Source organism: Pezoporus wallicus, unplaced genomic scaffold, assembly GCF_028554395.1.
Source record: "Pezoporus wallicus isolate ANWC-B61680 ecotype Strahan unplaced genomic scaffold, APGP_CSIRO_Pwel_v1 contig_7841, whole genome shotgun sequence".
Taxonomy (NCBI): domain Eukaryota; kingdom Metazoa; phylum Chordata; class Aves; order Psittaciformes; family Psittacidae; genus Pezoporus; species Pezoporus wallicus.
In genome coordinates, this window is record NW_026637923.1 from 19,941 (window position 1) to 42,195 (window position 22,255).

Below are 22,255 nucleotides of genomic sequence, written 5' to 3' on the forward strand. Positions count from 1 at the left end.
CTTGTTTTATTATAAATCTGTGCTCTGTGCTCACAGCTTTTGTTGTTTCAAATACAGGATATACCTGGGGTAGGTACATGGTGTGCCCTAAATATATATATATATATATATGTATGTATGTATTAAAAAGCCCCTTGTGTCTAGAGCTGGCTTTTATATGAATGCAAAGCACAATATATTTACTGAACTTGAAATCCTAAGCATAATTTGGAAACGGTAGTATTGTGACTTAATGGAAAAGATAGGTAACAGTGCAACTTGCATAAGAAGCCCCTTAAGAACATGGAAGAGATTAGGTATTGCTGAGTGGGGCACAATTCTGTGGAGATGTTCTTCCTACATATTTACTTTCCTATTTATCATCCACAAGTGCTATTCATTTAGATATATTTAGGTTTACTCTTACTATTCAGCCCGTGAATTTTGAGTGCTGGAGTGTGGTGTTTGTGGAAACATTTTTCCTCTGTAAATACAGCATAATAGTAATTTATGCTGGCACCTTCATGAAGGTTAAATGATAGTACATTTATTCATAGCTGATGGGGACACTTTTGTCTAACAAACAGGGCTTATATATGCTATATATATGTGTGTGTGTATACATATATATATGTATATATACACTTATATACACACACTATATAGGTGCATATTCCTTGCATTCTAGTACTAGTATTCTAGTTCAGGATAGGAAAAGAGTGAAGCAACTTTTGATACAGTATAGGTTGTGAGTATCATGTCTGCTCTATTTAAAGGGAGTCTATTGTCTAATAAAGATATACATATATTGACAGACAGGCAACTGGTCTCTGATATGTAAGTGTGAAAGATAATAACGCTAGTTGTAAATATGGCATAATATTTTCTGTTCATGTGCTATCTGCTCTCTGGTTTTCTATTTGGAGGGAGAGGTGAATCCTGGAGGGGGATAATTTACTTTGATTGGTTTGACAGGTGTGATGAAATGCAAATATTTTGATCAGATTAACACGATGGCTGGAGTGCTACTGCAGGATGGCCTTGTCAAAAATAGATTGGAGTCAGGTTCAGATTCAAAGCAGTTGTTATATAGCATGGGAGCTTGAAAGGAAGCTTTACTGAGAAAAGCATGCTAAATTAATTAAGGAAAAACCAATTTGGTATTCTATAGTTGTGGGATATAAAAGAACTCCAGCAAAGCAAAAATGAGGCTTTGTTGTCTTAGCTGCGTGAAAAACTTGCCGTTCTTTGCTAGCAGCTATGGTTCTTTTTGGGCACAGACTCTGAATTTTCTATGATTTTCTGTTATTAAATGGGAAGTAAAGGGGTAAAACTCAGCCACGGCTAAGCAGTCCTGATTAATGCAATTCACATGTCTGCAGAGAAGAATATTTTCTCTATGTGTGGGGCTTATTTTGTATTCTAAGAAATTAATTATCGGGTACAATGCTCTAAAAGGGAGTACATGAATAGGGAAGCATACCTGGAGGTCTCTGGAAAGCTTTCACCATGGGAGTATACCAAAAGGCAATGATTGAGCAATTTAGCTTCATATGATTCTTGAGAAAATTGAGGGTCGTTTGATCTATTGAAGCATTAGATTTAAGATTTTGGTTTGGTGATTTTTATCATATTTAATTATTGACTTTTCCTCAATTTTATTTATTTTTTTTATTAAAGAAACACTCTCTTTTCTTATTTTTTCCCCTCTTCTTCACCTAGATGGTATTAAAAAAAAGAAATCTGAGAAAATATACTGAGTTTTGAGAGGGAGAACTTAAATTTTGTCTCATTAAATGGAAACCTCAACTAATATTGATTTCATTTTACCCTTCTCAGACCTTTACACTTAATGCACTCTGATCACTGTAGTGCATAGGTTAGTTCATAATGTAGATTTTTATATATATTGTTGTAGGACTCTCATTTGCATAAGAAATTCATTAACAGAATGCTGCATGAAGGCACTGGTTCAGACCTGGTGCTGTCAGAACGGGATTCCGTTTTTAGTTTCATGGGAGGAGTACACATACAAAATTTGCAGAGTAGTGCCTAATTACGGTGAAGAAAAGTGAAAGTGGGTAGAGGGTGACAAACTGCTGCCAGCAGGAGTTTGGCAATTCCTTGGAGGAAAGTTGCTGCAGTTCCTTCCTGCACATGGACAGGGCGGAACTTTGGAGCTTGGCCCTGCCTGTGTCTCCTGCCAGTGTTTTCCCTTGCCCACCTCTTTGCTGTGCTGTGTGTTTCTTTCCACCTTGTGTGAGAAGCTGTCAGATGTGCAGTGCTGGGAGTGGGTTCGTTATATGACAGTGTTTAGGGAAACTGCTTCAGCAACATGTACATGGCTGGTTGGAAGATAGCCCCAGAACAGCAGTGCTCACAGCTGCGCATGAGCGTGCAATGTACCTGTTACAAGCATCAATGAGAAATGGGATTTCTTCCATTTCAGATAGGAATTGATAACCGTATTCCTAATAAAAATACTTGTCTTTAGATTCTATCTGTGTTTGCACGATAGAGTATATTAACTATCAATGTATTTTTTACTTTTACAGAACTGGAAGATGAGGAACAGTCTGAAGTCTCTTTTACTTCACCTCCTGATAGTCTCTCAATAGCGTCTGACCGATATGATAAAGAGGATGAAGGACCTTCTGATGGTACGTGACACTGCTTACCTTAGAATGTACTAGATTTGCCAGTTTTCTATAAACGCATGCAATTGGATCCTCATGATACGAATGCTAGTGTGGGAAATCAGATAAACAGATAAGCATTACAGCTGGATGGTTTTCTTACAAACCTTTAAAGGAACTGAAGAGCTCTCTCTAGTGGTTCTAGAGCATAGTGAAGCTGTCTCAAATTTACACTTTTTTTTTTTTTTACACTCATGTTTTTTCGTAACAAAGCAGCTTCTGTAGATGCATATGTTTTTGAAGATAGATCAGTGGCTAAAACTGAGTATTTGTAGTAACAAATTGTTTGTTAATTCAATGTTATCAGATTCTTGCTTAATTTTATTGCGCTACTTAATGGCTTACTGTATTATTTATCTAATAAATAATGAAAGAGTTTATGTGATTAATATTTTTCTGCAAACTCCATGCAGAATAGGTTCATAAAATATTAATTATTCTTACAGTGTTTCCTTCCGTTAAGACAGTATTTTGTAGAATGTTTTCATTATATAAATTTCAAATTTGAGTTTGCATTAAAAAAAAAATCCAGGCTCTGTAGCTGTTTTCCTTGTTTTATTTTGTATTCATTAAATTCAATGCTAAGTGTGACTGTTCTGAAGACATGAACAATTGAATACTTCAACAGTTAACAAGTGTGCTTTAGCATGGTGTCCATATTTGAGATTAGTTTATTGTATACATAATATAAATACCTTCTATGGATAATATCTGGTAATAAATTAAATATATGTACAAATAAATTAACTATGTATATTAATTTCTGGCACTAGAAGTTAGATAGACTTACTAGTGAATGATGTTTTCTGACATGATATGATGATCAAACTGTGCAGCTCCATCTTGAAATACAATTGCTGAATGAAAATATGCTTCCTGCAACATAGCACTCCACATTTTATGTTATCCAGATTATTCCCTTTGGAAACATAAATTGCTTTTATGAGATATAAAATTATGTTTATTGCAGAACAGGGATAAGTCAAGTACATGCATAAGTGATAAACCTTCTAAGCATTGATTCAGGCTAAAGGACTTGTTTTTTTTTTTTATATCCAGAACTCTGTAAAATGTGTAACAATAATCACACTTTTTTTTGGGGTTTCTCTTTAGTTTTTTGCATGTTGGCAATGTGACCTTCTATTAAGAAATAAAACCAAGCCTTTTTGCTTTCTGGTTGAAATGTAATTATCAGACAAACTGAATATTGCTTTTAGGAAAGCCAAGCTAATTTTCCAAAATACAGCTGAATGCAACTTTCCATGTATTTATTATTGCTTACAAACATAATCTTAGCGTTATTTCTAATTGTAACTTAATAACATGGTACTGATTGCATAAAGGGTATGTGACAAAATTATATGGCTGTTTAATAGGAGATATGATTATAGATTTGTTTCAAAACAGCTAATTAAGAAAAAAATTATAATGTTCATAAACCTAAATAATGAATGGCTGAATAATGCTGATGCAAGAGTATATGAAATACTGTATGACTTTAAACAGATGGGTAAATAATTCTTAGCCTATTTTGAAAGTTAAGATTATGAGAGTATGTATAATAGCTGCCCAACAGTATCTTGGCTGATACATTCCAGTTTAGGTAGAAATATAGCGGGTGTGATTTTGTTGTATTTAAGATTATTTTGCCTCACTAATATTTCTACTTTTTATGATAAATCCTGTTCAGTTATCCTGTAGGAGTGCCACATGAGAAGTCGAGAAAAGGTGGCAGATTTTGATCTCTAAATACTTTCATTTATTGGAGGAGTTTCTGTTTTCTCTTTGAATGTCCAGTGTGTTATTCTGAGACCATTTGATTTTAACATATGTGGTCCATCATTCAAGTCTGCCTACCTAGACTATGTATGAAAATGTATGTTGAGAGAATCTTATGAGAGGTGGATTGATTCTCAGAGGTGCCATTTGTTTCAGTTCTCACAGGCATGAATGAGTTTGTTGAAGCTCAATACTGTGTGTTTTTTTTTTGTGTTTTTTTTTTGTGTGTGTGTTTTTGTTTTTGTTTTTTTTTTTTAAACAGTCTGTTAATGCCCAGTATTTAAAACCTACTCAAGAAGCTGCCTCTGTAAGGTAGATGATTGATGGTTACCAGCTTAGTTCAGGAGATGTAAAACCACATTTGTATATGATTAAGGCTTTTGGCGTTAACAGAGGGATGTAACTGTAGGTAACCAAACTGAGATGTTTGTTATTTATATTCGCATCCATTCATATTTTAATGTAAAATATTTTTTATATATTTTCTGCAAAAAACCCCAAAACAAAACAGCCATTTAGCTTTGTACACATCAGTTAGACTGTAAGGTTTGTACGACTTCTGAAAGCGTCACTGTTTGACTTTGCGGTGTTACTGTCAAAATATAATTTGTGAAGGCACCCACTTGGTAACAGATAAAGAATTAGTGTATTACGTGTACTTTACAGTCATTGTAAAATCCTGGAGGTTTTGTGTGACCTCCGTCTAATGGTGTATTAATTACAAGAGAGATAATCCATTTAACAATAAGTATGGGATAACTAAATTAGCACAGGTCCCCTAAAGGCCTTTTGTCAAATCTGATTGTTATGTTGTCCTTTTGACTTTTACCTTATGCTAGGCACTAACAAAGTATCTAAACTTTGATGGATTATAAACTCTAAACATGATATGTATTTTTCATAATGCTAATGTAATTTTCTAGGTACTGAAAAGGTCAAACCCCCACATCTCTGTGTGCATTCTAAGTCTGTCTTTCCTTTTAATATTTCTTTTTCTCTGTTCCTCCGGTTCAAAAGTTCACTCAGTTCCCAAATGGCCACCTAATTTTCCAGTTATTCCCTCAAGCCATATGTGTTTTGGTTTCTTTATGGTTTATTAGGTACTGTAGGAAAGTAGCATAAGTTATATCATCTAATGAAATTCAAGCACACTTCAGTGATGCTTTGACTTGATTGCTGGCAGCAATTAAATCACAGTGAAGGAGAATGATGCATAGGCTTACATGTCCAGACACCCTACAGAAACTGGAAGAGGGATAAAACACAACAAAACCCCCAAATAAAATAACAACCCCCAAAACAAGACAGACAAAACAAAACAGCACTGCCAGGCACTCCGTTCTTAACTTGATTTTTTTTTTTATTGGCTAACAGCCTGATTGATAGCAAAATCATAACTTGCTGTATGCTAACAGGCAGAGTTCACTTGTAGGTTATTGTGAGCTGATAAAGGGTTAGATGGAGTTTTGATTTTCGCATTGGTCCTTGGTGCACCAGATTAATGGAATTTCAATGAGAGACTGGAGTAGTCACAGCTTTGTCAGAAAAACAAATGGAGATTCTATAGCCATGTCTGCTCATTAATACCAGTTGCCTGAAAGGTGTACTACTTCTCTATACAAAAGACTCAACATAATTGATTTTTGAGCAGGGTATTTTTTCACTTATTGATGACTAGGTTTCTTGCAACTTAAGTGACAGGTTTTTGTATAGTACATTGTATAACAGTGTTATGTCTTGTAAATTCTTACTCCCCTTCCATCTGTGCTTTGAAGAATGTGTGTAGCAGAAAATATGTCTTGATCAGTTAAAAAACAGAACATACCAAAATACTTAAAAACTGAAATAGTTGGTGACTATTATTATTATTATTTATTATTATTACTACTAATACTACTTTTAGTTGAGACATTAATTGGGGGAAAAGTTTCTGGTTTTAATTTAGTTTTCAGGTTTCTTAGGATGGTATTAAATGTAGATGTAATGCATGATGATGCTTTCCTATTTAAGACAGATATCCCCTTTTATGATTCCAAAGGATTTTTTTAACAGTAATTTTTGTTTCACTTTTTTTTTTGTGGTATGGTAACTTGATTCCATAGTAGGAAATGCCATTAGTATTAAAGAACAAACTTTCAGACTTTGGAAGTGATGTGAGTGATCCAGCTGCTTCTGAAGAAGGTATGTCTGTTTAGCTCTGCAGGGAGTATGTGACTGGGTAATTACAAGATCTAAAAAGATCAGAATGAATGCTGGGATGAAATAATTTAGAACATCATCGTTTTCATTGAAGGTCTAGAAATGTTGCCTTGAGCATGTAAGGATGGAAGAAGTACCAAAAACATGTCTCGGGACTTGCATGCTCTTCAAATTATCATATTTGGCTATAGCTTATGAATAAAATATGCTTTTTAGTAGAAAACTCTTAAATAGGATGAAAATCTCATACTAGAAATTCTCTATAGTTGAAGTGCAGGAAGGTCTTAATATAAAAGGATGTTAAAATAGGATTAAAATAGGATGTTTGGAGGACTTTGGGAAATCAGAATAGATGAAGGTGGTGTGCTTTAGCTTTCCTCAGAGTGCAGTCTTGAAAATGTGCAGAACTTGTTGCTCCCTGTAACATGCTTTTCTTGGTATAATTTTTGGATAAAACAATGAGTTCTAGCACTTCATTATTATGCAGCTCCCTGGAAAAGTTTTATGCAAGTCTTTGCAGGCTTGATTCAACTGTTTTATGTGATCTATAGTATTTCCTTTGCATGAACATCCCATTTTGCGTTTTGATTGATTAAGTGAGAATGAAAAGTTGTGTGACTAAATTTTGCATGCTGCTTCTTTTGACATTTTAAGTCTCAAATACAAGTACTGATTAAGCTTCTTTCTTTTTCCTTTTTTCCCTATTTGGTTGGCATAAAGGTTTGAATACTGTCTCTGAAGAAGGGTAGAGTTCAGCTTAAGATTTTATCTTTATGTACATTGCATATACAAATATTTTCCCTGTTTCTTTGGTTATGTTTCTGCTGAGTTTATTTTTGAGGCACCATATTAAAGCAAAAAACTTTAATATGTTATTTAATAATAATCTGGGTGTGTTTCATCACTGAGCCAGCCAGTTAAGAGGTGTTAGCAAAGGTTGGAGAATGGAAAACACTGCTATTAGTTTTCTGTCGTCTCTCCTTTTGCCCTTCCTATCCACCTGGTCTTGTATTGGCTTAATACTATTTTAGTATCATATTCATGTACATGGAGAGGATGTTGGGTTGTCTTGGGGATGACAGTATTGGAAGTTCACCTTAGTCATTCTAGGAGATAAATTGCTTTGCAGCACTGTGAGAGTTCCAAACTAAGTGCGTCACAGCCATTAAAAGAAGTGATAAACTTCTTCACTTGTTTTTCTTATAGGTAGATCTCTTTGAAGGCAGAAAAATGTATTTTCTTATTCCTTATGTCCTTTGAATATTCAAGCTTATTTAAAAAAGATCACATTGAGAGCAGGAAAGATCTAAATTTACTGGGACATTTGATCCTTGGTGGGAAAAGGTGACTTCTACTTTACGCTATTATTAGGATCTGGCAGGAGGACAGGAGCATCAGTGCCATGGGAAATGGGTAAAGAGAGGGGTTCTGGCATGCCAGCTTTGTTTTGAGGGGATGCTAGTTCCTGTCAAGAATTGTGACTGGGAAATAATCTATTGCTTTTATATATGTATGTAATTCTAAGTTTTCTTGAATGGTTTAATAGACTCTTCCTGTGTCTGAACAGATGTTGTACGGCAAAGGAAATATTATGTATTGCAATGTATTACGATTCTGCATTTCTGGGACATTTCTGTCTGAAGAGGTAATACGACTGATCAGAAATGTTGCTTTAATAATTCTAAGAAATTGTAATTAGTCATTTAGTTTTAGGCAGGAAGGCTGAAGTTTAGAATTGATTTGGTATGCTGATTCTGTCAGAGGAAAGATACATCACTAGGGAATTAGGCTGAGACACTTAGATGTCACCCAGAATATAATCTTTTATAAACTGATAGAACACAATGAAAAGTAAAGCATACTAGAGAGTAACTTAAAATATGAAGATTTTTTTATTTATTTTTTAACCCGAACAAAACCAACAAACAGGATATTGATGTATTTGAGACGATATGTGAATAAATTCCCAGATCGAAATCTGTTTAACAAATGAGAAAAGGGTGCTAACTTTGCTGAAATTGTCAGAAGTCTTAAAGAAGATCAACTCCTTGTTGGGTATGAGAAACGTTAAGAGTAAAGTCAATGTATCACCTGCGAAAAAATGTCTCAGGCAAGTTGAGGGTGCCTGTCTTATCTTTCCTAAAAATCTCTAATGGTGTGACTTCAGTCTCCCTTAGGTAGCTTTGTACTTGCTAACAGAGGATACAGACCCTAAGCTTTTTTTTTGTCAGTCTGTTGACATTTGGCTCTCTTTTGTCTTTAAAAGACATGAGGATGGTGCATTTCCTTTTTCCCCTTCTGTCATGAATATATTTGAAGACTGAGAAGAATGCTTATAACTTTCCACATGTAACTGCTGTTGGAACCTTACGAAAAGAACAAGCAACTGAACTGCTTACTTGTTTGTAGTATCCATAGCAGTGAATATATTTTTGGAAAAGCAAGAAGTTAAAAAATGCATGTGAAATATGCAAAGCTAATCTAATTAATTTTGATTTAAACCATTTGCACAGAATAGAAGGAAATTATTTCTGATAGGAAGCGGAAGTTTTAAGTGAAATTTTGGCCCTATTAAATTCAACAATAAAGTTAAAAATGGCATCATATAGGTTAACAGTGTGTACAAATTAATGGTACTAAGATGTTGCAACTTCTAATTATCATGATGAAAACTTCCTATTAAACAGTAAACCCCTGTGTTCTTTTAACATTTACCTTTCTCCCATGGGAGAGATGACATGGTTTGTTGCTCATTTTATTTCATCTATGTTGCTTCAGTGACTGAGCAATAACAAAACAGCCGTGTATGCGCCACTACTAGGTAAGACAATATCCACAATAGAAAACAAATAATGACCTGCTTAATCCATTTCTTTTTCATATTATACCATAATTTTATACAATATTATGGTAAATAAAAAAATACCCAAAACAACAGAAAGCTGAAGTGCAATAGACTTTTCTATTTACTTTATATTGCTTGCTGGCCTAATGTTTTTCTGTATCAGTTTTTATACATCACAAATAGCTGAAATAAAACAGAAGAGGGAGGGTTTTCCTTCAGCATCTGTAATATGTAATAAGCTTTTCAGGTGTGTTTTGGAGGTTGTTTGTTAATTACAGATTTAAGACCTTATTAACACTTTCCCTCAGCTGAATGAATATCTACCTTCTAATTTCCCTTTAATTCCTCTTTCTTCCTGCCAAGCATTAGTAGCATATCAGCTTCCATCCTCCTCTTTACTTCTTTCCTCCCGGAACCAGACAGTTGCATCGATTGTAGATGATGGCATTGCTTCATGCTACTCCAGTGGCAGTTTGAAGTGGGAACCCTTCTAGTACCCTTCTGGAGGAGAGCAAGTCCAACAGATTTGTTGCTGCTCGGCATTAAAGGAAACAAGCATCTTTTCCATCCTGGTATCTATGAAGTACAACAGGAAAATGGGTCTGCCTTTGAGTCTGCCTTCAGGTCTGCCTTCAACATACAGTTGCCCCAAACATCTTGGGAGAACAAACTGTACATTCCAAGGGGGAATGACTTGAAACTGACAAAGGGTAGATTTAGATTAGATATGAGGAAGAAACTCTTTGCTTTCAGGGTGGTGAGGCAATGGCACAGGTTCCCTAGAGAAGCTGTGTTTGCCCTATCCCTGATAGTCTTCAAGGCCAGGCTGGATGGGGCTTGAAGCAACCTGGTCTAGTGGAAGGTGTCTCTGCCCATGGCAGGGGGATTGAAATTAGATGAGCTTAAAGGTCCCTTTCAACCCAAATCATTTTGTGATTCTGTGATAACCATAGTGTTTTCTTTGTTTTAGAGTAGATGAGATATATGTAAAACAATGCTCTGTGTGGTACTTCATGTTTTCTGTCTCAAGAATGAGGCTGTAGAGGCCTGAATATAAGAACCAAATGGGGGAAAAAAATGTAAACCCTTGCAATAAAACTACAAATTAAGTCTGGTGTAGGCTTTTCTTTCTCTGAATTGGTGATTAGGAATTTGTGCCCATATTTAATTTGTTGCATGCACTGAAGTGTGTATCGATCCTAATGAACAGAAAAAGATTTTTCCCATACTCCTGTTTTTGTATTTTAACTGATTAGTACCTTCTGTGGAGGTGCAAATTGTATTTGTAGAGTTTAAACATGTACTAAACAGACCTGTTTTCTGTCAGGCATCATGCAATCCAAGCATTAATTAACAGATTTGGTTTTTTTCCTTTTAGATGAGAGGGAGGTTGCCGTGGATTAATATTTGTGAATTTTGAGATTAAATTTGAATGGGAAAGTAAAACTATGTCATTAAAAGGTTTATTAAAGCATTTTGCAATGAAAAACAATGTAAATTAAATCTTTTATGTAAACTGTATATGCAAGTTCATTGTTATCCTTCTCAAGAAGATGCTGCAGGTATTATTTACTGATTTAAAAATCTGCAGCAGGAACCATACTTCTTTGGATATCTGTCAGTGGACAGTGTTAGTTTGGCTGATAGTTTCCTCAGTAATTCTTCATAGATGTTTACTTGGATCACTTACAAGAGTAGGATTTAAAAGTAGAGTAGCAGACTGAAAATGCAATCTTCTCTCCAAACTATTACTACAGTTTCTTAACTAGTATTAGGCATAGCCTATTCACTACTATCACAATAATGACAGGTGATATCCCATGAGAATATTAGCCTTATCTTCTCTACTGGTGATAGTCAGAAAGAGTTTTGGTCCCATATTGAGCTAGGAATTATGGATAATCTTACACTACAAAATGCAGGAAATCCTCTTCTGGTCTAAACAATTTTCTATTGTCCTTCTGAGTATCTGCTCTATCTACCTGAACATGCATTCCTTAATGGGAGTACGTCACAGCCTGACAATAACTTTCCAGATATATTCTAGGCTTCATGTAAAGCATCTTTTTGCTGGTTCCTCAACAGTAAAATTTTGTATTTCCGTACATGGACATGGGTGATGTATAAATACTCACAAAGCATATTCAAAGATGCCGTTTGTGTGCTTCACATAACTGCACTTGTGTATTGCTGCTTTGCGTTGAAGAGTAAGGGGAAAGGATTAGTGTTGAAAAAATGTGAATGGGAGCAGAAGGATAGTTGGATTGTGTACATGGCTATGCTACAACACAGGTGTCCCTCCGTAATAGGTTCGAGGCCCTGGATCTTGAACGGGAGGTAGGTGAGAATGTGGTGCAAGGCCAGCCTACAAGGCCACGTAGAAAAAGGCGGTCGACTTTGCACCTCAAGACTGCCTCAAGAAAGAAAGAAGGGTCATTGTAGTAGGCAATTCCCTTCTGAGAGGAACAGAGGGCCCGATATGCAGAGTTGACCCTCATCATAGGGAAGTGTGTAGTCTGCCTGGAGCCCGGATCAGGGATATCACCAGGGCGCTCCCCAACCTGGTGCACCCGACAGACTACTACCTGCTGCTGATCTTCCAGACAGGTAGGGGGGAAGCTGCTTCCCGCAGTCTGAGGGGGATGAAGAAAGACCACAGGGCCTTGGGGTGGATGGTGAAAGAGTCTGGGGCTCAAGTGATCTTCTCCTCACTCCTTCCATCTTCCACTGATGATGTGGGAAGGAATGGGAAGATTCAGTTCATAAATGATTGGCTTCGAGACTGGTGCTACAGGCAGGGCTTTGGACTCTTTGATAACGGCTGGTTTTATAGGGCACCAGTCTGGACAATGACAAGTGGGAAAGGTTTATCTCACAGAGGCAAAAGGATGCTGGGGCACACATTAGCAGGGCTCATTTGGAGAGCTTTAAACTAGATTCGAAGGGGGATGGGGTTGTAGCTGGGCTTGCCCCAGTGGGGCAGCATTCCAGAATTGATGAAGACTGGGAGGCCTCCTATAATCCTAGGGTGAAATCGGTGTGCTCAGCTCGCTCCCTGGAATATCTGTACACCAATGCGCGCAGCATGGGAAAAAGCAGGAGGAGTTGGAAACCTGTGTTAAGTCAGGAGACTATGATCTGGTGGCAATTACAGAGACGTGGTGGGACAGCTCACATGACTGGAATATAGTCATGGAGGGCTATGTCCTTTTCAGAAAAGACAGGCCAGCCAGGCGGGGTGGTGGGGTTGCTCTTTATGTGTGGGAGCAACTACAATGCACCAAGTTCTGTCCAGGGACAGATGACGAGCGAGTTGAGAGTCTGTGGGTGAGAATTAAAGGGCAGGCTGGCAGGGGCGATACTGTTGTAGGTGTCTGTTACAGACCACCGGATCAGGGTGAGGAAGTTGACGAGGCCTTCTACAGGCAGCTGAGAGCGGCCTCACAGTCACAGGCCATGGTGATCGTGGGGGATTTTAACTTCCCTGATGTTTGCTGGAAGGACCACTCAGCAACCCAGCCACAGTCCAGGAGGTTCCTCCAGTGTATGGATGATAACTTCCTCCTGCAAATGGTGGATGAGCCGACCAGGAGAGGAGCGCTGCTGGATCTCGTCCTCACTAACAAGGAGGCTCTGGTCGAAGCAGTAAGGGTTGAGGGCTGCCTTGGTTGCAGTGACCACAAGATGGTGGAATTCAGGATCTTGTGTGGTAGGACTAGTAGAATAGCAAGTAGAATTGCAACCCTGGACTTTAGCAGGGCAAACTTTGGCCTTTTCAAGCAATTGCTAGGGGAAATCCCATGGGTAAGGCTGTTTTAAGGTAAAGGGGCCCAAGATAGTTGGTTGGCATTCAAGGATTGCTTTTTCTGAGCTCAAGATCGGAGCATCCCGACACGTAGGAAGTCAAGGAAGAGGGCCAGGAGACCTGCGTGGCTAAATAGGGAATTGCTGGGTATGCTCAAGTGGAAGAGGAGAGTTTACAGGTCATGGAAGGAGGGGCTGGCCACTTGGGAGGAATATAAGGCTGCTGGTAGAGGATGTAGGAAGGCAGCTAGGATGACTAAGGCCTCCTTAGAATTAAACCTGGCGAGAAGGGTCAAGGACAGCAAAAAGAGCTTTTTCAAATACATGGCAGACAAAACTAACACCAGAGGCAATGTAGGCCCACTGATGAACGGGATGGGTGCCCTGGTGACAGAAGATACAGAGATGGCAGAGTTACTGAATGCCTTCTTTGCCTCTGTCTACTCTGCTGCAGGCAGTCCTGAAGAGCCCTGTACCCCTGAGACCTTAGATGAAATCAGGTCAACGGAGCGGTTTGCCTTAGTTGATGAGGAATGGGTTAGAGACCAGTTGAGCAATCTGGACATCCATAAATCCATGGGTCCAGATGGGATGCACCCGTGGGTGCTGAGGGAACTGGCGGAAGTCATTGCTAGACCACTCTCCATCATCTTTACCAAGTCGTGGGAAATGGGAGAGGTGCCTGAGGACTGGAGGAAAGCAAATGTCACTCCAGTCTTCAAAAAGGGCAAGAAGGAGGACCCGGGTAACTATAGACCGGTCAGCCTCACCTCCATCCCTGGGAAGTGATGGAACACCTTATCCTTGGTGCCATCTTAAGGTGTATCAAGGATAAGAGGGTTATGAGGGGCAGTCAACATGGCTTCACCAAGGGGAAATCATGCTTGACCAATCTCATAGCCTTTTATGAGGAAATAACACGGTGGATGGATGATGGCAGAGCGGTGGATGTGGTCTACCTTGACTTCAGCAAAGCATTTGACACAGTCTCTCACAGCATCCTCACAGCTAAATTGAGGAAGTGTGGTCTGGATGATCAGGTAGTGAGGTGGACTGTGAACTGGCTGAAGGAGAGAAGCCAGAGAGTTGTAGTCTATGGGGCGGAGTCTAGTTGGAGGCCTGTAACTAGTGGAGTGCCTCAGGGGTCAGTACTGGGACCAGTATTATTTAATATATTCATCAACGATTTAGATGAGGGAATTGAGTGTACTATCAGCAAGCTTGCTGATGACACTAAGCTGGGAGGAGTGGCTGACACGCCAGAAGGCTGTGGTGCCATCCAGCGAGACCTGGACAGGCTGGAGAGTTGGGCAGGGAATAACTTGATGAAATATAACAAGGGAAAGTGTAGAGTCCTGCATCTGGGCAGGAACAACCCCAGGTTCCAGTATAGGTTGGGGAACGACCTGTTAGAGAGCAGTGTAGGGGAGAGGGACCTGGGGGTCCTAGTGGACGGCAGGATGACCATGAGCCAACACTGTGCCCTTGTGGCCAAGAAGGCCAATGGCATCCTGGGGTGTATTAGAAGGGCGGTGGTTAGTAGGTCGAGAGAGGTCCTCCTTCCCCTCTACTCTGCCCTGGTGAGACCGCACCTGGAATATTGTGTCCAGTTCTGGGCTCCTCAGTTCAAGAAGGACAGGGAGCTGCTGGAGAGAGTCCAGCGCAGGGCAACAAAGATGATTAAGGGAGTGGAGCATCTCCCTTATGAGGAAAGGCTGAGGGAGCTGGGTCTCTATAGTTTAGAGAAGAGGAGACTGAGGGGTGACCTTATTCGTGTATATAAATATATAAAGGGGGAGTGTCACGAGGATGGAGCCAGGCTCTACTCAGTGGCAAACAGTGATAGGACAAGGGATAATGGGTACAAACTGGAACACAAGAGGTTCCACTTAAACTTGAGAAGAAACTTCTCAGTGAGGGTGACGGAACACTGGAACAGGCTGCCCAGGGAGGTTGTGGAATCTTCTTCCCTGGAGACATTCAAAACCCGCCTGGACACATTCCTGTGTAACATTATCTAGGTGTTCCTGCTCTGGCAGGGGGATTGTACTAGATGATCTTTTGAGGTCCCTTCCAATCTCTAGCATACTGTGTGATACAACACAAGCAGACAAGTGAAGTGAAGGTGGTCCCAAGTCTTTTTGGTAGGTAACAGACAAATTGTTCTTTTGCAAACATGGATACAGGAAATGGGCCTTACTATTAGAGTTGCATGGAAAAGAAGCTGATGAAAGTGTTGGCACTGGCTTCCAATTAAAAAAAGTAACCTGGTCTGTTTTCACGTGGAGAGTCTGATACATTCCCATACTTCTGTTTTGTATTTAGTAATTGGAATATGTATGCAAATGAAGGTGGTGGTGGAGTCTTTGATTTTTAGAGCAGCTTTCCTTGTATGAAAGTAGGGGTGGGCTAGTTTTCCTTTCGTGAGAAGTTTCCTCAGAAGCTAGCTTTAGTACTGTATTTTAACAGAAAAATAACTGGTGAGACTACCACAAACTTTTTTTATCAAAGCTGTTTCGAATATTTTAGTAAAACTGTTGTTCTGTAATTGTGTGTGTAAGAACGTATAACTGCGTAAGAGCTGAAAATACACAAGGGAATGTCATAACATTAAGAAGTGCAGAGATTATTTTTTTTTTTCTTTAATCTGTACAGATAGCGTTTGGAATTTTAGGTTAACCACAACATACTCACAAATTTCATTTGGAAATAAGGACTGTGCAATGCAATCAATAGTGGTGCATATTGCTTTTTTAATACGTGGCATACCTTTTTTTTCTGTCTCCAGTTGCTGGAGTCTTCCAGTGCTCTTATTCACTCGAGCGATATTTAGAATGTGGTATAAAAATAATGTGAAAATGCCATAGTGAGCTGGTGATAATTGATTTACTCCATCACACTGAAATACCTCTTGTTTTGCTCTTCCTCCTCCCTTGGGCAGTAATCATGGGATCAAGCTGCCAGTCTGTAGATATAATTTTTCCAGTGGTGCCATCTGGCTCCTTGGCACTGGAAGTTGTATTGGCTTCTTTGCTGTTTCCACTGATTTTTGTCAAATGTTAGTCTGTTGATGTCTTTTGCCAGTGGGTGCTGATTTCCACCTCCACCCGAGTCAGTATTGTTTTTTATTGGTGTTGTAAGAGACTCCTTGTATTGTATGTGGTGTGGGTTTTTTTTTCTTTTTTTTCCTTTTTTTCTTTTAAATGGAATTTAGGACTTAATATGGGATCTCTTTGAGGAAAAATCAGGATTTATGCATCAGTTGTCTTCCTCCGTCCATGCCCAGGATTTTTGTATTTTTTGAATAGCACTGGCATCATGTTCTCTCACAGGTTTTTTATAGATCTTCAGTGTTACTGTAGAATTGTCTTCTTTTTAGTTTGGAGTCCTCACTTTTTAAAGAAATTACTGGTAAATAATAATAATTGGTAGGGTCTGTGTAACAGATGTAAGAAGCTTTATGTTTCAGAATAGCCAGCCAACCAAGCTGTCTTTTGTACTGCAGAAGTACACTTTTATTTTTTTATGTCAACTTTTATTAAAAAATTATAAAATTATAGGAATGGTGGCTCAGTAGAACAAACACATCTGAGCTGCTTTATTCTATTCAGGCCTTAGCTGCACCTCACTGCCATACAAGGTGTAATGATAGTATCGATAAAGAGTTAGAAAAGAATGCTCTGGAAATAGTATTTTAGTGGGGATGGGATGTAGGAGGAGAATCCTCTTGATCTAAAAGCTTTTTGCAATTATTATTGTGGTTTTTTTTGTTTTTTTTTTTCTTTTTTTTCTTTTTTGATTTCCTCTGTTGGTCAGAAACATTCATTTGGGTGAGAGAGGCAGAAATCAGCCTGAGGAGCAAGGATCCCAACAAAATATGAGGAATAGAGTTTCAGAAAACACATTTTTATTCAGCTCAGAAAAACGGTTTTAAATATTTTGGGTGAATTAAAATCCAAAGCCCTTTCTATTATTATGTAAGTGAACTCTTATTAATCAGATTAATTAATTTAAATCCTTTATAGATATATTTAAAATTTCATTTTAACCACCATTTTGAAGTGCTGTGTCTCAAATGAGTAAGTTATATTCATCCTTGGGTATAAATCTAGATTTTTCTTTTCTGTTGAAAGTATATTCTTAGAGTTGTAACCTTATGAGCTCTCAAACATGAACAGTTGTGTTTAGTTGGCCTGTTGGAATATTTTTATATTATTATTACTAAAAGTAGAAAGTAATAAGCACTATTTGTTTATCATAGTCTTAGTACTACCATAGCGTAATGCCTCTGTTATTGAAATACTATTAAATTGGTATTTAAATCAATATTATTGTGCTTTTCCAGCACTGAAGAAATTGCCCAATACTGCAAACTATAGGAGTAAAAATATTAAATGAGGCAAGGAGGGCCTTAGTGAGGTTTTTGTAGCAGTTGGTTTGAATTAAATTTCAAGGATCTGTTGGTGTATCTTAATAGTAGTCTTTAAAAAGGGTGATAGACAGGGTGTCTGAATGTGGGTCTCCTTATCAGTAACTTGACTCTGATACCAACTGGGTATTTTTAACATATGTGTTCAGTTGAAAGAAATCTATAGAAAAGGCTATAATATCAAAGTATGGCAAGCACACTTAAATATGCATCATGTATTGTTAATAGTAAAAGTGTTAGTCTTTAGGTTCACAGCATCTGTTCTCTCATGAAAGATTTTAAGGGTGTAGGAATTTCATGATTTTCTAAAATAGTATCAAATCTTCTTTTTGTTCATAACTAAATGTGAATATAAAATGTTGCTGCTAATCAATTGTCTGGGATGGCACCTCATTAAGATTTACACGATCATCAAAAATTGCCAGAATTGTTTGTTGGTTATATCCTAACTCAAATATATAAAGGGGATACCACAGCATTTTTCTTTAGAATCGCAGGGAGTTCAGTGACCTTTTGTGGCAAATTATGTAGAAAGAAAATATTTATATTCATTTAAAATAACCTCCATGAAGAAATAGTCTCATTACCCTGTTTGATCAATTCCTTGCAGCCTGAGCTGTAGCATGCTGCTGTTGCCATTGGTTGATGGAATACACTGAGAAGTGGCTAATGGTGATGGTGCTCATCAGGACAGGGTTCAGCCAGCGGTCAGCAACAAATAATTCAAGACTGTTTCTAAGTTTGTGGCTGGTGGAATTTGCTTCTTGCCCCAAGCCAGCAGCATTGCTGAGCTGGGCTATTTGATTAGAAGAGAAGCATATTTGCTTCTTAGCAACTGCACATTTGCACAACACACAGACCTATACTGCCTCCAAAGGTTTGCCTTTTGTGAGGGTGGAATAATACTTTTCTGTTGATTGGCAGACAAAAGAGATCTTTGCAATGCAGAGGAGTTTACAACCAATTTTTTCTTTGTCTGTTGTAAAATTATTGGAGGTGCTTCTTAATTTAGCATTGTCTGATGCAGATTTGTATATGCAGCGAGACTGGCCATGATTTGAACTCCTACATTTAAGCTATTACTGCTATGCGTATTTAAAGGACAGATGCATACTTAGGCTTAATCATTGGTGTGTGCAGCTTTTTCCCCAGCAGGTGTACTTAATGGAAATTATTTTCTACCGTATTTTGACATAAATTTTAATACGTGTATTACTATTTCCCATGCAGTAGATATGCCTTTCAGAGAAGATAATGAATGATAAAATGAAAGCTGTTCTATTCGTAGTGATTTTTTTTTATTTTTAATATCTTAACAGAAATGCAGCAGTGATTGCAATTCTAATAGTGTGTGTGTGTGTAATTTTCAATGTAACATTTCCCACAGGAAGTGAGTCTACAGAAGAAAATGTGTCTAGTCAGTAGAAGGCAAAGTATTTATAGCACTGGTAATCCTTGAAAAAAGACAATTTAGGAAAAAGAAAGCCTGGGATTTACAGTCCTAGGAGGCCAGGGCAAGAAAAAAGCAACCTTTCCTTTTTTTTTTTTTTTTTTAATGGTTTTACAGCTCTTTTCATTCCTGGCCTGTATTTTATTGTGGAAGTTTCCATACTGCCATAGTGTAGCAATAAATCACTGATGTGGTTACTGAAATGTTTCATGAAGTAGTAAGTACAGTCAGTGTTAAAGTGGATTTTTGATACAGATATCTGTTTGCACGTTTTCCTAAATAAAAGATATCTTTCACTTTCATAACTAAATGGATTTTGTAATCTGTTAAAACTGTATCTTTTAAGGGATAGTGAGAATTAAAACAGGAGTGCACAATAAAAGCACTGTGGGCCATATTAGCATGGCTAATGTAAGCATCAGGAAGTTTACTTACTAATATAAGTGGCAATTCAGATCCCAGAGGGAAGAGGAATAAAGCTCTGGTGAAGCACTAGCAAGTCCCAGATGTCTCTCTTCAAGTCAACATTAAACCTACCAAAGTTTTAAATCCTTTTTCATGTAGGAATTGTGGGTTTTTTTTTTTTTGGGGGGGAGCTTCTTTTTTTATTTTGGGGTTTGTTTGTTTTTTTTTTGTGAGTTTTTTTTTAGCCAGATGAACAATTAAAATAAATCATAATCCGAAATGTGGGCTTTTTGGAGAATTTTGAGGATAGTAAGGGAGTGAGAGAAAATGAAATCTATGAGGGAGAATCAGTGGCTATTCAGGGGAACAGGTATTTAGGGTGTGCATACTGCTAGGCAGGAAGCAAGGTGTAGAAATGAGTACAGCTGTTGTTTTGGAGGACTTGGAAGGGCTGATTGGTGACTGACTTAATTCTCTTCCTTGTTAAGTTTGTATACATAAATTTTCAGAAGGGTGTTTTAATGTACTGGTAGGATTTCGCAGTAAGTAGGGAGAGGTCTTAGCTTTGGCTTCATTTCTCAGACATTCAAAGTTGTGATAATGTGGTGGCTGCTTGTTACGCTGCTGAATTGCCAGAGATGCTTGAACCTGGTTGACTTATTTTGGTACCTCAATACCTGTTAAGGTGCTACCTGTGTCCTACACAGATTTTATTATTCTTTCAGTAATATATGCACAATGAATTAGTGTTGGGGTTTTTTGGCTTTTTTTTTTTTTTTTTTTTTTTTTTGATAGCAGAGAGCCTTTTGTCAGTGTTAGGCTTTCTGAACAAAGTAACTAAAATATACAGGAATTGCCACATTGCTACTGTCAAAATGCAGCTGTAGCCAGGGTAGAATGCAGTAGCTTTTACAATGGCAGTATGAACAATACCTAGCAATTGAAGAGCAGGATATGAGGAATATCTCACCTAATTGAAATGACAAGGGGGATTTTGCATAGGTAGATGCAATTATTCATATTGGAGGTGGGCCAGAATGCTGGGGTTATTCCCCTCATCTTGCTAATTAGGCTTTCAGTTTCATTAACAGTCATTGAGATATTGAGTGACTGACTTGTGTATGAACATAACTGTAATACAGATAAAGAATATTTTATTTAATTATTATTATTCTTTAGAAACATCTTTTAAATCATGTTAAAGAGTCTGTATAAAATTATTATGCATCATTTTTGGTTGTATGGCTTAAAATAGGCAGAAATAAAAGAATGTTCTAAGATGTGCAGAGCACCGAATGTATCAAGACTGAAGTCATCAAGCCTGTGCCTATGTTTGGGTAGACTGACACAACTAAGCCACTACCATGTTTATATTAGTGGCATTTTTTTTCTAATCTTTTCCAAGATAGCATTTACAAGGATTTCTAGCCTTAAAAATGTGAGAAGGGAAACTAATCAAGCTTTGTTGTGCTCCCAGGATGTTTTCAATCTGGGGTAAGTTTGAACAGGTCTGAGGAATCTACAGTTATTGTTGTCTGTAAGCATCAATTTAGAAAATATGAGTTAATGTGTATGGCATCTTCAAATTCCCTTGCCACTATAATACACTGTCATTGGAATATTCTTTTTTCCTCTCCCCGTTAATTGCCTTTGTCCTTCAGAAACAGACATTTTGAGGAAGGTTTTTGTTTGGTTTTGTTTTCCCTTTTAGGGAATAACAATGAAGTGTAGCGATTCATACTGTACTATGTTGGTACCAGATAGCTGCTTGTTATGTTTTGGAAAGGGACTTAAGTGTCTAAACCTTAATTAAATCTCTAGGCTGGTCTTTTTTCAACTGACTTCTCCTTTTCCAGGTTCTGTGATTAGTGTCGTCTCAGGTGTGTGAGGTAGAGAAATTCTTCACTGTACTTGTAGTTAGTGATGATTCAGGTCTTAAATTAAAAATAGCCTTCAATGAAGGACATCACAAATATAAACCAGGAAGGTGAAAATATTGTACAAAAAGCAAATCTGCTGAGTCAAAATGTTTGAAAACCTGAAAATCACATGTATGAAACTGAACAGGCCAAACCAATGATCATCATCTTACAGCAGAGAAATAAAATGAGTCGTTCAGAACTGGAGTTGTTTAGGTTGTTTGGGTTCCCATGCCTTTTAAAAATTAGTTCTATTCTAAGAATCTTACAATAAAGGAGAGCGTGGTTACAATAGAGCTAGATATTCTGGTTCCCACTGCTGTACAGGTGAGGCCATAATTTGTCCTTTTGATTTGATACTTACACAGATGATTCTCCTTTAGTTCTTCATAGACCCTTTGGGACTGAGAGTCAGTTGTCTAGCTCTGAAGACTTTTTCATGTTAGTTTCTTCATCTGTAAGATGATTTGTAAATATTTTGAACAAAGTTATCTTTGTGTATTTCCTTTCCAGTAAATCTATTGACTATACTTTTGAATAAAAATATGTTCATGAAAGAAGAACAAATACAACAGTGATGGGTCATTTTATTTATTCAATATACCTCTAACCTTGCACAGAAATAAGTTTTGGGAGTGATATAAAGATGCATATTGGTATAGATAATGCACAAAGAAGTTGATCCCATAGTCTTGTCTTCAGTACTCCTATGTCACTGACTGGCTTCCATGTAGTGTTCTCTAGCACAAC

General features: G+C 37.7%; 1 protein-coding gene across 1 annotated transcript in view; it reads left to right on the top strand.

Annotated features, from left to right (window-relative positions):
• Positions 1-22,255, top strand: part of SKAP2 (src kinase associated phosphoprotein 2) — a 103,424-nt gene that overhangs the window by 5,446 nt on the left and 75,723 nt on the right. The window contains exon 4 of the mRNA XM_057408298.1: positions 2,535-2,639. Within this exon, the coding sequence (XP_057264281.1) occupies positions 2,535-2,639 (105 nt within the window). The remainder of the gene's footprint in view (positions 1-2,534; positions 2,640-22,255) is intronic.